We start from the raw sequence: 20,100 nt of genomic DNA, 5'->3' as shown, positions 1-20,100 counted from the left end.
TTATTTTGTGCCCAGTAAGTTAGAAGTTCTGAAATTGAGTGTAGTCTGATGTATTGACTTTCTGCTACTTTTTACTTTTAATAAACCTGATTTATAGGTTATTGCCAAAATTGCACGATCTGATGTCTATTCTTCCGCTATCCACAGACTTGGAGAACACAAGGGCTAGTGTCAATTTATCAAGCTAATAGTAGCAAAGGTTTGCGTTCGACCGCTGGGTAATGCTATATTACCAGATAATTGCACGGATCAAGTCACACTTCAGTTGATCAGGAGCAAGAGCTCACTGATGAGCATGGCCTTTGGTGCTGAGCACAAGAAATATCTGGTGAAGCCCTAAAAGCGTAACAGTAGGACCCTCTTTCAGAATGGTCTGATGTTTGATATCTGATTTTATTTTCCAAAATGCCTCGTATCTATTTATAATGTACATTTGACAAGTCATTTTAATCGGAAGGCTTCTTTGTCTAGGTGGCCATGGGACATATGGCTGATGTTGAAGAGTTCTTTGTTAAATACAAAAACTAGTAAGTAAACTTACTACTTTTTTTTAAGATATCATGATCCTTCTACTTCAGTGCTAAAGGCAATGGACATTTAATATTCTGCTTAGTTTTTGTATTTGCATTTTGTGATGAAGTTTGCGTATGTGTCGTCTAATTAACAAGAATCCAAGTAGAAAATTGTGTATGTTCACGTCTCATGGATGCACAGAATTTTGTGTTGCAAAATGTGTTTGAGAAACAAAAACGGGGCTGTTGCAGAAAGTTAAATGGAGATTAATGGCTCCCACTGGGAGGACAAATTGGATTCCCAGGCATCCTGGGACATTCTTGGATTATTTCTAGCATTCTCTTTTGATGTGGAAGCAGGTCATCCTCGGTTCCGAGGGACTGCTTAAGAGAAGAGATTTCTAGCAGCTGGCTGTTGAACGGAATTGGTGGAGGCATGTGAGCAAGCTTCCAAATCGTTCAATTAGGTGTGAAAAAACTTAAGGAAGGGGAAAACAAATAAAGGGCAACAGAAAACCCCCCAGCCTGGCACTGATTTATAGTGTGAATGATGATGGAAAATATTTAGGTATGATTTATTTTGCTACTGAAAGAGGTTTGCTTCTGATTGTCTGTATTATGTAATATACATACTCTGCCTGTGCAATTTGCACAGGAAATCCCCACCACAGCTATTAAGTAAAGCATGATGTGCCAACTACACCCATAACCAGAGTGCTGCTGGGCATGCAGAGCTCCGACACTGCACCCTGGGAAATGTAGTTTGATTTGCTCCACGGCTAGTTTTGGCATGTATAAAAGCCGTACACCGCACATCTCTTGTAGATTTTAGATATATTACTTTTTATGGATTATTGCTTTGACATTAACTTCGCTCATCTTTTAAACTAACACCAATGACTAAATCAGTAATAAGTGAAGTTAATTAAATATTTATGGTATTGACTTTTAATATCTCAATTCTAGCTCATATCTGCATTGTGAATGGGCCACAGAAGCGCAGTTGACGAAAGACAAAAGAATACACCAGAAAGTGAAACGCTTCAAGATTAAACAGGCACAGAGAGGCCATTTCTTCGCAGCTGTAAGTTTGAAAGTGTTTGTGGACTTAAATCTGTCTAGGGCATCAATTCCCCTGCCACCTCCCAAATCTCCAGCTTGGCATGCAGACAGATACCACGCTTTCAGCTCCATTACACACTTTTCTCCATCACAAATTTCTGTAGCAGACGATTCTACAAATGCACCGAATAGTATCTCTAATCTGGAATGATGCTTGCACCGCACCATAGGTGCCAGTGCGCCTGCTGGCGCTCTCCCCAGTGTCCCACAATAGTGACCTGCTGTATGTTTTCTGTGCCAATGACTTCAAAGTGGCATGGGCAAGGCATCATTGAGTTGGGCAAACTGCTCCATCAGGGACTGGTCATGCCTATTCAGCAGCTAGCTGACAAATTTCCCATGATTATTTGATACTTCCAGCTCCGCCACTGCATCCAGGACTCCATAGTGCTCTGTAAAAATCTACTGCAAATCAACCCCGTTGGAGCTGACCATCTCCAAAACAGAGCTGCCCTTCAAGCACACCTCAGCGCCCTACTCTATCCAGTCAACCTCTGCACCACCAAACAATCTGTGTGGCTCCTGGGAATGTGATCCAGGATGACCACTCTTGGTAAAACTGGAAGGAGGCACTGAAACCAGCTCTCATTACCTCCACCTGCAGCAAAATGCAAGAGGAAGGATCAATTTCAAATCCCTCGCTGCTCATTCTTCGCCCCATACAAACTAGTTTCATCTGGCCCTGGCAGGGATTGCTGGTGGAGCTATGGCTAGAAAGGCGCATTCCTGCGCACACACCAGTTGTGCCCCACCCTAGGTGCTTCTGGACAATATGCTGGAAGCCACTGACGAGATGATGGTTCAACCATCGCCCTGGATCCAAGCCAATACATACTTGACCTATTGCCAGCAGAGCAAGGACCTCTTGCTACTCACCAGCTCAACAGATCTTGCTGCTGGGAGCAAGAAGAGGCACTTCTCTGTTGTGGCGCAATCCAGCATCCCCTCCATCGAATGTGGTTTAACGACACGTGGGACACGTGCCAGTCAGAGCAAGTAATGTACAGGGTGTGTGTGGAGCTGGAGAAATACCAGGAAATTTAGGCCCTCTTCCTGAAGCCAGCTGGCCAACTACCCCAAGCCCCATAACCAGGCTAATTGTAAGGTTACCTGCTAATGAAACACTTCCTACAATGTTGAGAAGGACCTCATTTCACCCCCCCCCCCCCCCTTTACAAACCTCTAGCATCCCTTGACCAGGGATGGCCTTTCCACTGAGCACCCCTCACCTTAACGTATAGAATTTCATAATCATTTATGATTCTTACTGCATTTAACCGCAGGCATTGTAAAATGTGTACAATAGATGTACTCTGTATGAAACCATGTCCTGATAAATCTCTTAAATAAAATTACAGTTCATGAATAAATAATCTTGTATTCATAAAATATCTAAAGGCAAATGCACACCATTTCCGAGCTGTTTATAATTATATTATTCACTATAAAACTACTTGCAGATGGACGACGAGCCTTTTAATCCAGACTATGTTGAAGTGGACAGAATATTGGAATACTCATGTTGTGAGGACACAGACACTGGCGAGGTACCAGTGCGTATTTTTCTTGTTGAGCCTTCCATTGAGGAACATAATTTGAAATGTGGAAAATCTTTTGACTAAGTGCAAGTTTCTAATTTTTCACCTGATATTTAAATCTTTAAAAGAGACAAGGGGAAAAAATCCTCCAGTTTTTAATATGTATTTAAAAATGTTCGAGAAATAATGAACATGAATGTTTGGTGATGATCACCACATCTTGCTTTGGGATTCATTTAAATTCTCTTTTGCTGAAGTAGTGCCTAGGAACCTCATCAGTAAACATCCAATATAGAACATAATTACTTATTTTTTTGCATATTACATGTACCATTTTACATTTGAAAATGGTGGTTAAAAAACATAATATGTATTGTACAAAAAAAGTAGTCTTAACAGTACTGGTATGCTAAGCATGAGTTTGGAAATTGCCTGCAGTGGCAATATCTTGGATATTGTAGTTACAAGTCCTATTCATTACAGTTGAAATTGGAATGATCATGTTCAGAATGTATGTAGCTAAAAGGGCTTCTCTGAGAAGACCTCAATACTTGTAATACTATTATTACGAAGTGCGGATACACTTAACATTGTTTTTCAGTAAACACATTGTTCTTTTAATGTAGGCTGTTGTTTACTATTTGGTTAAATGGTGTTCACTGCCATATGAGGATAGTACCTGGGAGCTTAGAGAAGATGTAGATCAAGGAAAGATTGAGGAGTTTGAACGACTGCAGCAAGCAAAGCCTTCCCTAAAGCGTATGGTGAGTGAACAATCTGAAGCTATAATGCTGATTAGCAGATGCTGAGAAAACATTCAAAGTGGAAATTCCTGCTTGAACTTTATATTACTCAAGTATCTTCCACTGTTTTAAAGATTGGAATTAATCCCAGTATTGTATATGCACTCTTTGTAAAGTGTCAGCCTTGGCTTAGTGGTAACATTCTGGCCTTTGATTCAGAAGATTGTGGGCTCAGTTTAGAGACCGAGGCATGTGGTAGATAATTGAAACCTCCCAGGAGGAGCAGGGACCACGCATTAAACGTTTAACAAGATGTTAGTGCAGTGTTTTTGTTTTCCAAAAGGAGAATTAAATCTTTTTGAAATAGACCGTAAGCATGTTGATGGATCAGACACCACATGAAGATTAAAAAAATGTTTTTAAAGGCACACATCCTTTTTAAAAAAAAAAAAGTTATAAAATTTATAAAATTTTTGTTAACCGTGTGGTATACTGAAATGCTGCAATGTGGGCCTAGGTGTGAGGGAATGAATGAGTAAATAAGAATACAAGAAAAAGAAAGGATACTGGCCCATCAGCTTGCAGAGTACCTATTGACAGCCAATGCGTTGCACTGTCATCCTGTGAGTTGGAGACGAGGCAGGACTAGTCTATTTTACACATGCGAGAAAGTGGATCTTGCATTGAGCTGGCATTTAAGATATAATTGCAATCAAGATCAATTTTCCCAGCCAGAAACTGACTGAAAATAAAATAAAGCAAAAACTGCGTATTGCATGTTTCTGTTTTGTGTTACAAGAAGCATTCCAGAAGAAGTTTAAAAAAGACTGGAATTGCTACTTTTGTTCAGTAACATCTATTCACCCAAATAAACCAGCTTCTTGATTCATCATCGTCTTTGCAGATTGTGCATCAGTTCCACTTATTAAAAGGTTGGACGAGTGCATATTGGGGCATGTGCGAGTTTACTGTATCCAGTTTGTATGTCAAGGGGGACGGATTGTTACAACCCGAGTTACGGTATCGTCTAGGTAGACATTGGGCAGTGAGAGTCAATTCTAGAATGTAAGGGACGTGGATCCCCTTACGAGAGCGATTGATACCATTGAGACGGTGTCTACAGCTGAGTCTAAACTTGTAGCAAGCACTAATAATTAGAGTGTGTAGTATTTTTGTGTTGTACTGCTCTTTGTTTGGTGGCTTTGATTGCCCATTCGACGTAACTGAATGAGCATTCTAGTACAAAATTTAAACAGAAGTTTATTGTATATTGTAAACTATTTAATGCCAAGAATCATAGAAATTTACGGCACAGAAGGAGGCCGAAAAAGAGCTATCTAGTTTAATCCCACTTTCCAGCTCTTGGTCCGTATCCTAGTAGGTTACAGCACTTCAAGTGCATATCCAAGTACTTTTTAAATGTGATGAGGGTTTCTGCCTCTACCACCCTTGCAGGGAGTGAGTTGCAGAACCCCACCACCCTCTGGGTGAAAAAAGTTCTCCTCAACTCCCCTCTAATCCTTCTACCAATTACTTTAAATCTATGCCCCCTGGTTATTGACCTCTGCTAAGGGAAATAGGTCCTTTCTATCCGGGCCCCTCATAATTTTATGCACCTTAATTAAATCTCTCCTCAGCCTCCTCTGTTCCAAAGAAAACAACTCCAGCCTATCCAATCTTTCCTCATAGCTAAAATTCTCCAGTCCTGGCAACATCCTTGTAAATCTCCTCTGCACCCTGCAAGAAGATTTAGAGCCCTAAGCAGAAAAGGCAACATTTAATAACCTTGTTAGAATATATTTCCCTTGATGCTCTGCTTTTTGCACCTTAATTTCTGCTTTATTTTCACATCTTTCTTATCAAAGGAACGACCTCCTGCCACTGTTTGGAAGAAGCTTGGACAATCCAGGGAATACAAGATTGGTAATGAGCTCAGGGAGTACCAATTGGAAGGAGTCAATTGGCTCCTTTTCAACTGGTATAACAGGTAAGATTGAAGTCCGAAGAACACGCAATTTTTATTTTAATTAACTCATTGAAATTTTATGTGACCAAGAACATGGAGAAAATTCTTCCACATGGAAGACTTGCATTTTTCATTATATCCCAATGAAAGCATTTGCCTGGCCACCATAAACGAGACGATCAGATGCAATATTGGGACATTTAAAATAGGCTGTTAAACTCTGTTTTTCTGCTTGTAGTACTGCACAAATGTAAGAAAATTTGATTCAGTTTAATTGGAGAAATTCAGGTTGCAGGTTATGGAATGTCACTTGTAATTGTGGGTATAATTGAAGATGTGCTTAACATTGGCATGGGTACTTGCACAATGATTGTTGTAATCCTTTTGTTTCTAATAGCGACTTTCCACAGCTGCAGTTTCTCCTAAGGATTCACAGTGCTCTTGTCTTGTGCTGACTGCTGTTTATCACATTAATTTACTGCAATGTTTACAATTTCTTATGTTGGTTTGCTCTGAGTTCCATGCAGAGATTTGCCATGTTCTGATGTATCACAGGGTTTGTTTGTTATTCACAGAACTAGAGAGCGTGAGCACAAAATTAACAAATTGCTGAGTTCAGAGAAAACATCCATTCCACTGAACAGCAGATACTGTATATTAGGAAACTTTTTACTCTATTTGCACATTTAAATTTGCTTGAAATTTAAGTTATTGCATTCACTGCAAATGTCTCTGAAATTCATTTTGCTTAAATGTGCTGGCACCCTTGGACTAAGTGCAATATACTTTGTCCTAATATTTCCCTATTTTATGTTATGAAATAGGCTCCAATGAAAGGAGATGCATGACTCTTTGGATCAAACATTAGAAGGCAGTGCAGGCATAGATGATAAAATATTCAATGGAACAGTATGGCTCTGGTCTTGTGGGAACCATGGGAATTTTATCTGGAGTATAACAAATCAGGTTAAATATTGTAGACTGTTAGATGGATATTCTTCAGTTTGTGATTGACTACCTTCAGGGTTCAGGGAGCAGGGAGCAATGTCAGTTTTTTCCTCCTTGAAATAAATCTGGAATTTTAAAAAATTGGTTGAAGCAGGTCTATGATTATGGAATATTGAAAAATGTGTCCATAATAGTTTATTCTTGTCCAGTGCTTAGCTTCGCATACAACATCACTTTACATTAATTTCTCACAGAAATCTAAACATTTTTCTGTGATTTTACTTAATTTGGGAAGTTTTTTTTGAAGCTCTTCAGTGCTCAATTCAAATAGCTTTCAAAATCTGAAAATGGCCCCATTTTGCTACCTTTCCCCAGTATTATCTGCTTAGCAGAGTTTTGTGGCACATCCCAGCTCTTACTTTAATATATTGTGTAGAAATCTTAATGCCGCTATAATCATTTTTGGCAAACTAATTGAGTTTATCGAGATATAACTTCATTTAATAAACACCAGTGCGGTGTTAAAATTTATACTAGCTGGGGGAGCCCGGCTTTGCCAGGGCTGTTTTGGGCCGGGCGGTTTAAATCGAGTCCCAGGCTTTGGGGCCTGTCTGTCGGTCCCTGTGTGAATCTGCTGCCGGGCAACATTTCTACCTTTTAATAGCTTCAAAGATGAAAGTGAAAGTACTTATAAAACGTTTTTGGTAAATGTTATGTTATTTTTAAAAGAGATACTAACTTTTTCGAAGCTGGATTAGCAGATTTTGAGCTGGAAGTAGTGAAGCAATGGCTGCCCGATGCCTGAGTTGAAAAGCATTAGTCCCGCCCACAGACGCAGCGATTGGCCAACCATCAGGCGACTGAACTGTAGGATTGGTCAATCGTGACGGCACAGGATTGGTCGACCTTGACGTCAGTCAATCAATGCTAATTAGCAGATAATGAGTTTAATTTTGAAGGTTTTTTGCATAACGCGCGAACAATTTTAGTCCGACCGAAAAGTAAATACGCTTATGACGGTTCTGGAATCGTAAGCTTTCTTTCGATGTAACACACGTGTAGGTACGCTCCATAACTTTCGAGTTTATTCAATACAGACAGACGGAATGACGGACAGAACCGCTTTATATATATAGATGTATATCTACCTGTTCAAGGAATATTCTGCATTACAGTACACCTCACCACAGTTGCTTATGTAAATAATTTTGCTTATGGTTTTGTGTTTAAGCATATATAATGCTTAAAATATTTTGTTTGATATGCAAGAACACCGTATAAAGGTAACCATTTCTCAATTCCAGGCAAAACTGCATTCTTGCTGATGAAATGGGTTTAGGCAAGACCATCCAGTCTATTACATTCCTTGATGAAATTTGTCTGACTGGCATCCATGGTCCTTTTCTTATCATTGCACCTTTGTCTACAATTGCAAACTGGGAAAGAGAATTTCGCACATGGACAGACCTGAACGTCATCGTTTATCATGGCAGTATGATCAGTAGACAGATGATTCAACAGTATGAAATGTACTTCCGGGACTCAGAGGTACTATCATTTCTTCAGTAGAATCAGCTGATTTTATACTATCTAGACAGTCAAGTATTCCATTTATATTTCATTTTGTTTGACTTGGCTGGCTGTTTTTGCTTCATTTGTCTCCATTGGAATCTTTTCAATGCTTCTGTAAATGGATGAATTTTTAAAAGAAAAAGTACTGATCAGAGAACATAAAGATAAGCAAGCAAACAACCTACCATTGAATCTAGAATAGTCATTAATCCTTTCTAACCTTTGGTGGTGAAATGAAGACGCTGCTACAAGTTAACATTCTGTAATTCAAACGTTTTGATGAGCCTGAGCTTAGTGACTTTGGGTTTTGGCTCAATGCGACCAACAGTCCAATTTCAGGTCAACCCAGATTGGTGCTCTTTCTACATCGAAAGTACAGTTCACTCTTCCCACCATTTTGACTTAATCTACTAAATAAATTCAGTTTAAGGCATTATTTTTATCCAGGAAGCTTGGTTCTGGGTTTTTCCTCAAATAATACAGTCCACAACACATCTCCTGAATTTGTTTTTATTTTCATGTTAAAAATCTAGAGCAATCTGATGTTTTCTGATGCTGAGCAATCTGGGTCCTTTTAGACTACAGAACGACCAGCCAAAGAGTGCTACTCTTCTGAACTTATAATGCAGTCCCACTGCCGATTTCCTCTGAACTGGAGGCAAAGGGCATTCTACAGTTTGTACATGTGCATTGGAGCTACAGGAAACTTTGTGATATCCGGCACCGACGGGACCGAGCTGTTGCCGTTCCCTCAAAACTGCCGGACACACCAGCGTTAATGTTGAAGCATACGGAGCTTTTCAGCTCCGTATCTGGCAACAAACACTGTTGCTTAGCAACAGCTTCTAAACAGTCGGCCGTACCTTGGAAGCATCTCTGTCGCTTAGCAACAGCTTCAGAGAGACTTTCCACAGCCTGACTGTTGAAAAAAAAAGCCACGAGAAGAAAAAAAGCCTAACAAAACGGCTCCTGATTTTTGCTGGTGGCTCGAGCTTGCCGGACACTTAGCCTCCGGATAACACAAAGTTTCCTGTATTAAAAAAAAAAATGGCCGCTGCACATCAGCAAAGCAAACGTATCAAGACACCTTAAACAGATGATGCATACAGTGTTCAGACTTTCTTCATGTTTCGTTATGATGAAATCACAGTTGGTGTCCTGAAAGTCCTTGCAGAGCACACTGCTGCCAGTGCAACACTGCCCAGCATTAAAACAGTGGTTGGTGCTAAATCCAAGTGGAGACTGATTCCTCTTGTTCACTGGTCTAATAATATCTGCTGGGTTTATATTGATCTGGCCACCGGCTGCAGGAAACCCAGGCTACGGGAGCCAACAGCCTAAGATCGATCTGAACACGGGTATTGTGTTTGTTGAAATTAAACAGAGCATGTATGTAATTAAGGGTTACTGTTGCTCCTTTGTAATTGACAGAAGCAATGAAATGTTGTGACAGTTGTGAGCATCCTAATTAGCCAGTGTCTGTAATAATCATATGTTGTTACGAGACTCTGTCTCATCTCTACTGAGCTGGAAATTTAAAAAAAAATAGTATTTAGGATAAAACAAGATTATGATGGTTCAAGTATTAATAGAGCCGTTGATGGTGTATTTTTGATGCTGTTACACAAGGAGTGATGGCTCAAAAATTGCTGTGGCAGGCCAATGAACAGCACCCGCTGTTAGTTAGACTTGTCCTTGCCCGTTTAATGTTGACAGTATTTTGCCCTGCATGTTGCTGTAAGTGATAGATGGAAACGACACCGTGCCATCTACAAGGCATCTGGGACCTGAGTGAACAGGGCAAACAACTGTGTATCTCCTTAACAATCAGATTGGAGAATTCTGAAATTAACAGCGCAAAGACTGAGAAGAAAGTGTAACTTAGAATGGTGAATTCAATGTCAAATTGGATACAGAAAGAGAAATAAAGAGAAGGAAAGAAAGATTGGCTTGAGAGAGAAAAAAGGGACAAAAAGAAAAAGTTAAAAAAAAGTTTTTAAAATTTTAATTAAAAAAAAAACCTCCAACAATAATTAAAACCTGAAGAAATGAAACTCCACACTTGTAATAGTGAATTTTCAGTGCCAGAGAGGTTGACTGGCAGTAATTAACACTTGTCACATCGTTAAAAGGGTACATAGAATTGAAATAACTTGACTTAACGTTCTGTGGCGCGTTTACTTCATATGTACAAGTACAGAAACTTCACGCTGCTCAATGCATTCGAATGGGAAGGCAGACAGCGAGCTGCATATTTCGCGAAGCTAACAGCAGAGCAGTGCATGTCCAACAGCAACTTTTTGATTTTCATGTTTAATTGTGCATTTGCCCTCGTCTGAAGTTGCTGTGGTATTTGTACATAAATAATAGCGAGCACTATTAGCCTAATTGTTATTTTGACAGCAATTTCTGGGACCTGTCTTGCTCTAGCCCAACCTGATTGTAGTTATCTAAGAGAGGCAACTTATCCAAAGGTCATAATTAAAATGAGAAGGATCAATCTCACCCCAGTTTCGAGTGACCGAAATGACAGCCCACAACGTCACATAATTCAACATAATGGTAATAAAGTGGCAGCCTCACTCAGAGATGCCACAAGGCTGGCTGATGCTAATAGTTCCATTCTCAACATCAGCACAGTAGAAGGTGCTAATATAGGACATAAAAATGTACAGAACCGGAAGAAACCTTTTGAGGTCCATGTGGTTGGCTCTAAAGTTGGAAAAGTACCCTACACTACTCCACTATTCCTTTACATTACAACAGTGACTACACTTCAAAAGTACTTAATTGGCTGCGCTTTAGACGTCCTCAGATCGTGAAATGCTATTTTATTTCTTTCTCTTCAGTTACTAGCAAATAATTACCAGTTCCCTATTGGGTTTTGCTGGTACAGTCTGCATCCACTGTCACCCTTGGCAGTATGTTCCATGTAGTCACCATTCTTTGTGTAAAGTCATTGGGCCGTATTTTGTGACCCCTACGGGTGCATACGAGGTGCGTACACGCCCGCATGCGCTAAAACCCAGAACTTGCCATCTCAAGAATCTTCTTGACGGATACTCCGCATCCCCGGGAGAAGGGCCTCTGCAGGTGGCGAGTTGTGCTACTTGCCCAACTTCCACCCGCTGAATGCCCGTGAAAATCATACGGCCTGCTTTTACCAGCATAAGAGTTTAAAAAAAAGAAAATGTTATCACTCATTTGTACATTAAAAACCATGTAAGGTAAGTTTATTTTTAGCCCCATTAAAACATACATTTTTCCCCCCAAAATTAAATTTTTGTTTAAAATATTTAATTAAAAGGCATTTTAAATATGTATTTTAAAAAATTTATTTCATGTGTTCGTGTATTTTTTAAGTGATTCCCCATTCATTCTTATGGGAGTTCCGTACGTATGGAACTCCAATAAGTATGAATGGGAATTCCCTCCTTTTATTGGTTGGGCCGGCCCACGTGATCCATGGGGCACTTGCGAACCGCATGCTCCCCTGGGATACGTGGGCCTCTGCCCACGTGTACCCGGAGAGGCCCAGGATCGCAAGTCTCCAGACCTCCCCGGGCCACCAGGTAAATTCGTAGATTTTTTACAGGTTCCGCGGAGGCCTCCGATCGCAAATTTTGTGTCATTATAAATCCAAGCTATCTGCTGTCTTCTGAAATTTGAGTTTGTGCCCTTGTACGTAGGGTTTCTGACTAGGTCAAATATGTTATTACATATTTGAAGCTGGACCAGAGGGTGCGGAAATATAAAAAGAGCTTTACTTTGGATCTGACTCATGCTCATAGCTGACAATGGGAGCAAAAAGAGGAAAAGGTTCTGTTGACCATCAATAATAAGCCATACTTTGATCACCAAATACTAGCCTAGATTCTTGAATAACTCAGTAAGTTATGTTTTTCCAGTGTAATCATTTCCAGTTTCTGTAGCCTCTTCTCATAGTTTGGTACTTAATCCAAAATTTTAGTTGCCCTTTGCTGAACCCACTCAAATGAAGCGATGTTCATTTTAGGATTGTGATCAAAATTTTACAAGTCTGTAGGTGAAGCTGGACCAGAGGGTGCAGAAATATAAAAGGAGCTTTACTTTGGATCTGACCCATGCTCATAGCTGACAATGGGAGCAAAAAGAGGAAAAGGTTCTGTTGACCATCAATAATAAGCCATACTTTGATCACCAAATTCACTGAACATTAAGAAATATAAGAGCATTAAGGGTCTTTCCTTCCCTCCGCCATCAGGATTTTAAAATTTAGTAAACTTCTCCATAGTAATGGTGGCATAGTGGTTAGCACCGTTGCCTCACAGCGCCAGGGACCTGGGTTCAAATCTGGCCTCGGGCGACTGTCTGTGTGGAGTTTGCACATTCTCCCTGTGTCTGCGTGGGTTTCCTCCGGGTGCTCCGGTTTCCTCCCACAGTCCAAAGATGTGCAGGTTAGGTTGATTTGGCTATGATAAATTGACCCTTAGTGTTAGGGGATTAAATACGTGGGGTTACGGGGATAGGGTGGGATATGTGTCGGTGCAGGCTCGATGGGCCGAAATGGCCTCTATCTGCACTGTAGATTCTGTGATTCTGTAATGTTGGAAAATATGTATTAAAAAAAAAAGTGTGAACATTTTATGGTTTCACTTTTAGAATTGAAGCTGTAAATAGTGTAGTGGCATACAGCACCAGTGCCTGATGGGTCATATGAAGGCTTGGACCTTCCTGTTAATGTTTGCTTTTGCATTTGTCTGTGCTTTCATTTGCTGCCTCAGAAACATTGGATTTGTTGGCTCTTAGATCAGACTGAGCCAATGATTATTTTGGATGCTTAAGATTCTTCTGTCAGACTATGGGAGAGTCCATCAGAGAGTGTTTCAGTGAGGGAGTTACTGTAGTTGTGAGCATTTCTCAAAAGGATTTTGTGTAAAACTCTGTTTCAAGGGCTCTCTTGAAGTTCATTCTTTTGGAGAGCTCATTGTAGTTTTATTACACTTGTTAGGAGGGAGGGTGTAACAGTAAAATGATTTCTCAGGTCATTAGTGAATTGAATGACAGATTGTTGCCAGCTATGTGTGGAAAATTGTTTTATCACTTGTCTAATGTCAAAGCAGGTTGTTGATCACCATGATTTTTATTTTTTGTTCTTACTCCCTAGGGCCGGGTCCTTCGGGGAACATACAGGTTCCACGCCATGATAACTACTTTTGAGATGATCCTGGGTGGCTGTCCGGAGCTGAATGTAATTGAGTGGCGTTGTGTGATCATTGATGAAGCCCACAGACTGAAGAATAAAAATTGCAAGCTACTGGAGGGATTGAAAATAATGAACCTGGTATGTTATTAAAACGCAGCATGTTGTATAATAGCTGATAATGTATTGTTTTACAACAGCAGCAGTTCTGGGCAATTTAGTTCGTGCCTGTGATGTTTTACCCTGATTATTTTGTGTTGCTTTCTGCCAATTATTAAGCATAGCTATTAAATAATTGAGTGTTGCCTAATAAGGTGGATAAGTGGGATTTTAAGAAGTCATGTTTAGTTTGTCTTGTAGCTGGTACCCAAATTAAAATGTTCCGTCAGAAGCTTCCAGCTCTTGAGAATTGTTCATTCATATTAAACATAACATCTTATAGACAATAGTTTAGACTCCCAAAAGGAATGAAACAAAATATTTTTATTAAACCACTAATGCTGCCACTGCACATCTCTTTTGGTGACTGAATCAGTTGGGCTAGTTTGGGCCATTCATCTTTACTGCATTATCTAAATGACTGACAGAAAAGAGAGAATTTTTTTTAAATCATCCCTTTTAACAAAATAACCAAACTGCTTCAGCCAGGGCGACACTAATGAAATCTGCATGTCAAGATCACCAGCAGCATTGATATTCGAGGAGGTGACTGTGCAGCATCACCCTTCCTCCTCCCTGAGGAGGGATGGTATGGATGTGAGATTCCAACTTGAGAAAAAGTAGTGGGGAAGGGAAGAAGCTGAATTCTATTTTACTGATCGGTGACTCAAGAAACAGGATGAAAAAGTACAAATATTTCTATTTGAATCCAGGAACACAAGGTGCTTCTCACGGGAACTCCTCTACAGAACACCGTGGAGGAGCTGTTCAGTTTGCTTCACTTCCTGGAGCCCCTACGTTTCTCATCAGAAACCACATTCATGCAGGAATTTGGAGATCTAAAGAGTGAAGCACAGGTATGAGAAACAATGCATCCTTTAATTCTAGCATTGATTAAGGGCAATAGACTGGATTATTTAATTTTTGATGGTACGATACAGTCTCATAACTTAAAAATAAAACCTGTCAAGTTTATGTGGACCATTGCAGGAGTCTGTTAAATGCCAGCAAACTTCACTAATTGTCTATTTGTCTTCATTTGATAAATGCATTGTGTATTGTGGTTATTATAGAGTAGTACTGTACTGTGGTTATTCTGGAGTAATATTAATGTGATTATTATGAACAGAATGAACAATTAGCCATACAAAAGCAATATACTGCTGATGCTGGAAATCTGAAATAAAAACAGAAAATGCTGCAAATACTCAGCAGATCAGGCAGCATCTGTGGAGAGATAAACAATGAAAGTTTCAGGTCGATGACCTTTCGTCAGAACAATTAGCCATATCTGTTTTAGAATTTTTTTTTAAAAAGGGTTAAATCTTGAATATTGTTTGGTTTACGAGTGATGCCGACACAAAATAAAACAGCAATGTAGCTCTAGGATTAGGGTTACCTTTCGGTTTATTCTTTAATATATTGTGTGGTTTAAAAAATCATCATTTATTGGGGAAAAAATGGTAATCATACCCCTTGAAACATTTACCCTATCCAAATGGAAAAAAAAATACTTATTTGTTTTAAATCATCTATCTCTGCATTTTCACACTTGTTTTAAAAAATTATATCAAATTGCTTGAACAAGTTTGACATTGTTAGTGATAAAGTGCTACAAAAGTAAATTTCTTTTGATGTAGTCCATATGTCAAACTGAAGTTAACTCCGTGGGGGATGGCAGTTGAAGCCTAAACACTTGATACTTGAATTTTGTTTGCCAATCCAGAAGATCATGTGGTCATTGTTGATCTCTGAGCTGATCTTACATTGGCTAATCAGGCTTCACTTAAGGCCAGAATAGAATATCACTCTTGTGGTTGGTTAGTTCTCAAAATTAAGCCAGGGTGATATTCTGGATGACTAGTGGTCTGACTTCTGACTAGTGTCTATGTTCCATGTTGTAATGGTGAGTGGTTGTTTGAAATTTGCTATGATTTAAGCTGACTTGTTGGATGCAGTAGGGACCAGATAGGGAAGAAGCAGGTTTTTTTTGGCTCCTCCTCTAAGTATGGGTAAACTTAAGTGGAGTAACTGTTGTGCTGGAGTTGCAGAAAATTTCAAATGACTAGGGTGTGTCTGGATGCAGTAGTCACCAGTTTATACGTGTCAGGATTGATATCCTAGGTGTATCTTACATTGCAATGCATGTAGCACCATTCCTGTTTTTCAGTTGAATAGCTGGACCCCATTTCATCCTCCATGATTGTAGCTGTAATCTTCATGCACTGATGATAGACACTGTCACCTGTCCTGGAGCACCAGACAAGGTCGAGGTGCAGGGCGTGGCCACTGCTGTGTACAGAACAGTTACTGGAGCCATAAGTATGAGTTGAATGTTCAGTGAAAGAGACACCCACATAGTAGTGAATCTGACCACCCCTACTTGGAGGTGCTACTTCGTCTGACGACTCTATAGTGTTGGGGAATAACGTTTTGAAATGTACTTTAATTAGATTTGACTTGCATGTGTGGATTAGGCTGATGACAAAATAAATTTCCTGTGTGACTCAATCTGCAAACATTACCAGATTGAGAGGATACAGTAAAGGCCACCGCTGACCAAATGATCATGAATAGTATGCTGTAATGCACTATGAAAATTAATTTTAAGTCCTATATTAATCACAGGTGATTGACAGTAATGTAAAAAAAAGATATATTCAAACAGGAAGAAATGTCTTAAATGCTTATTACACAGGCAGATCTATTGAGTCAGTATATTTATTCAGCAGATACTTTATAGTATAAAGCAGTCCATTTTCAGAGTTAGCTGCTATGCTTTGTGTTAATCTTCCCCCCCCCCCCTTGTCCAATGGTTCGCCTTTTTAATACATTTAGATCCATAGTTCATTACATATATAATATTGTTCTTAAGATCTCTGTTTGATTTCAGTTGGATGCAATTCTAGTTGTAAGCTCTTGTCCATCCCAGTCTATGCATATAAACAAAAACTATTCATCACATAACTACGCACATGATTTTCTTTAAGGTGCAAAAGCTTCAGGCGATATTGAAGCCCATGATGCTGCGGCGTTTAAAGGAGGATGTGGAAAAGAAGCTGGCTCCTAAAGAGGAGACTATTATTGAAGTAGAACTAACCAATATTCAGAAGAAATACTATCGTGCAATCCTGGAAAGAAACTTTGCCTTCCTGTCCAAAGGGGCTGGTCAGGCAAATGTGCCTAACCTGGTAAACACCATGATGGAGCTCAGGAAGTGCTGTAATCACCCATATCTTATAAAAGGTAATAATTTGCCTGCCTTTCTGAAATAATGATTGCTTTATTTACTGTTGGAAATGGTGGATTTATTTTCTAGCTCTATTCATCTAACAGTAAAAGAACTTTTCCTTTCAGGAACCTCAGAATGTCACTTGGAGAGAGGTTTCCTGAATCTGGGCCTGCTTTGAATCAGTTACTGCCAACATGTCATTTCAGTAACTTCAGAATTTCATTATTGCTGTTTTTTTCCCCAACCAAATTTCCTAAAAGGCTTTCTCTGTCAGTAAATCCTATTGAAAGTGGGTGAGACGGGTGTATCTGATTACAGTCTGTCTAATCTTTAAAACAGTAGTGAGTTGCATTAATAAGTTAAATTGTCATTGATACAAAATGTTTTTTTCTGATGGATCACTATTAGAAAAAACAGGTAAAACACTCATGACTCTCCAATGCTGCTTCTTTTTGCTCCTAAAACAGGATTTTATAAGTGTTGGGGGTGAGGAGGGGTTAATAGAATCAAGCTATATATTTTTGAAGTCAAGCTACATATTTTTGAGATGCAGTAACTTATTTTTATTTTGGTGTTTGCAAAGAAGTGGAAATACTCTATTTAAATAGTATGCCTATATGTATAAAACATTAATAGATTTGTACCTATTTATCTCTTGATATCTCGGGTAGTTTTATATTGATACTAACTCAGATTTTTTGCAGAGGCATGAAGAGTAAAGGTATCAATAAATTAGCTTGATCAACATTGGCCCAAAATTTGCAATCAGAGGCTTCCCGTGGGTGGATGCCTCCAACCTGTTAAAAAAAAATCTACGCATTTACCTGGTGGTCCGGGAGGTATGGAGGCTTGTGATCCTGGGCCTCTCCGGGTACGCGCAGACAAAGGCCCACGTATCCCAGGGGCGCATGCGGTTCACAACTGCCCCGGGATCACGTGGGCCGGCCCAACCAATAAAAGAAGGGTTCCGTACATACTGAACTCCCATAAGTATTAATGGGGACCACTTAAAAAATACACGAACACATTAAATACATTTTTTTTAAATTACATATTTAAAATTAATTAAAATGCCATTTAATTAAATATTTTAAATGAAAATTGAATTTTTTAATGTTTTAACGGGGCTAGAAATAAACGTACCATCACAGAATCACAGAAACCCCACAGTGCAGATAGAGGCCATTTCAGCCCATCGAGCCTGCACCGACACATATCCCACCCGATCCCCGTAACCCCTACACCAACACATATCCCACCCTATCCCTGTAACCCCACGTATTTAATCCCCCTAACACTAAGGGTCAATTTATCATAGCCAATCAACCTAACCCGCACATCTTTGGACTGTGGGAGGAAACCGGAGCACCCGGAGAAAACCCACGCAAACACGGGGAGAATGTGCAAACTCCACACAGACAGTCGCCCGAGGCCGGATTCGAACCCGGAAATAAACGTACCTTATTGGACAAGTTTTAAATGTATAAATGATTTTATTTTTCTATTTATTAAAAATCTTATGCTGCTAAAAGCAGGCCTTACGCCTGCTTTTACCAGGCGTAAGAATTTCACAGGCATTCAACAGGCGGAAGTTGGGCAAATAGCGCAACTCTCCACCCGCAGTGGCCCATCTTCCGGGGATGCGGAGGATCTGTCACGTGGATTCTTGACGAATTGCAAGTTCTGGGTTTTCGCGCATGCGCTTCGCATGCCTAAACCCGGAACTTGCGCAGCCCCTACGGACGCGTACACACCTTGTATGCACCAGTAGGGGTCGCAAAATACAGCCCTCTAACTTTGAAAAGTTCACGGTGCTGTCTTTGCAATTTACAGCAGAACAGTCTTCTAGCCCCTTTTTACAGCCAGGCTATATTTTTTTTTGAAGTTGCATTTCACTTGATTATTTTTTCCGAGTTGCAGACTTAGTTCGTAACTAAATGTTTTTGCCATTTCAGTCCCATCCAATGGCAAACTGAAAGTGATACATCGACTAGTGATCATTTTGGTGATACCTGCACTAGCGATCATTTTGGTGATACCTGCACTAGCGATCATTTTGGTGATAACTGCACTAGCGATTTATTTTGGTGACACCTACACTGCTAGTTAATATTTCCCAATAAAGTTTTGATAATAGTTGCAATGAGAGGGAGAAAATCCGAGGGTACAAGGACTCTCATTGTCACTCAGATACCTAATATTGTTTACCGTAGATGTTCAAAAAAATACAAATTAGAAAACACTTTTTCTAGAACTCATTTTGCATTAAGTAGAAACCAGCAATAACTTAAATTATTGCACTTAAATACCCACACTTCATTTCATACAATCATAAGCATTTGTATTGTGCAAATGTGATCGACCGCAACAGTAGCTAACGTCGATAGTAATACGTTCGTAAAGTCCTTTAATTACTGTCATCATATTTAATGGTACAGGAAACTTTGAGTTATCTGGAGGCGAACCATCCGGCAAGCTGGAGCCACCGGCAAAAATCAGGAGCCGTTTTTTATTCTTTTCGTTTCTTTTCTTGCTTTTTTTTCCCCAGTCAAGCACTGCAAGGTCTGTAGCTATAGCAACAGCTTGCAGCTGCACCTGACTGTTTAGAAGCTGTTGCTAAGCAACAGTGTTTGTTGTCAGATACGGAGATGAGAATCTCCGTATCTTTCAACATTAACTCTGGAGTGTCCAGCAGTTTTGAGGGAACGGCAGCAGCTCGGTCCCGTCGGTGCCGGATAGCACAAAGTTTCCTGTATTTGTGAATTGTATTCTGTAGAGCAGGCTTGCATACTGAGAACTCTCTTGTTGACCAAGTTGGAAGTGATCTCCTGGAGTTTGGTTGGTTAAAGCACTGATCTGCTCTACTGTGATGTAGTAGTATGTGACTTCTTGGTGTGTAAAACTTCATATACTAGAGAGAGAGGAAAAACTTCAAAGCACTAATATTTCAGACAGCAAATTGGCCTCCATTGGTTTCAGAGAGCCTTTACTCAGAATTGCAGAATGGTTCAGGTGGGAAAATGGAAACGGGTCTCTCATTGTTATGGAGTAGTAGTTCTTTTGTTGCCAGAGGGAAAAAACTGTGGACAACTAGAGGTGGAATAAGTAGATTGTTTTGCACATTTT

General features: G+C 39.8%; 1 protein-coding gene across 10 annotated transcripts in view; it reads left to right on the top strand.

Moving 5' to 3' along the window:
• Positions 1 to 20,100, top strand: part of chd9 (chromodomain helicase DNA binding protein 9) — a 278,889-nt gene that overhangs the window by 160,296 nt on the left and 98,493 nt on the right. For 7 of the 10 annotated variants that reach the window (XM_085991433.1, XM_085991432.1, XM_085991439.1 and 4 more), the window contains 9 exons: positions 472 to 527; positions 1,479 to 1,596; positions 3,095 to 3,187; positions 3,799 to 3,936; positions 5,781 to 5,902; positions 8,134 to 8,377; positions 13,548 to 13,724; positions 14,456 to 14,599; positions 16,733 to 16,988. In XM_085991433.1, the coding sequence (XP_085847559.1) occupies positions 472 to 527; positions 1,479 to 1,596; positions 3,095 to 3,187; positions 3,799 to 3,936; positions 5,781 to 5,902; positions 8,134 to 8,377; positions 13,548 to 13,724; positions 14,456 to 14,599; positions 16,733 to 16,988 (1,348 nt within the window). The remainder of the gene's footprint in view (positions 1 to 471; positions 528 to 1,478; positions 1,597 to 3,094; positions 3,188 to 3,798; positions 3,937 to 5,780; positions 5,903 to 8,133; positions 8,378 to 13,547; positions 13,725 to 14,455; positions 14,600 to 16,732; positions 16,989 to 20,100) is intronic. The other 3 variants (XM_085991441.1, XM_085991437.1, XM_085991434.1) reach the window with 1 other exon arrangement.

The sequence above is a fragment of the Somniosus microcephalus genome, chromosome 6 (assembly GCF_052327205.1).
Source record: "Somniosus microcephalus isolate GS21.2 chromosome 6, FLI_Smic_1.0, whole genome shotgun sequence".
In the NCBI taxonomy this organism is placed as follows: domain Eukaryota; kingdom Metazoa; phylum Chordata; class Chondrichthyes; order Squaliformes; family Somniosidae; genus Somniosus; species Somniosus microcephalus.
This window is presented reverse-complemented; position numbering and strand designations above follow the sequence as displayed.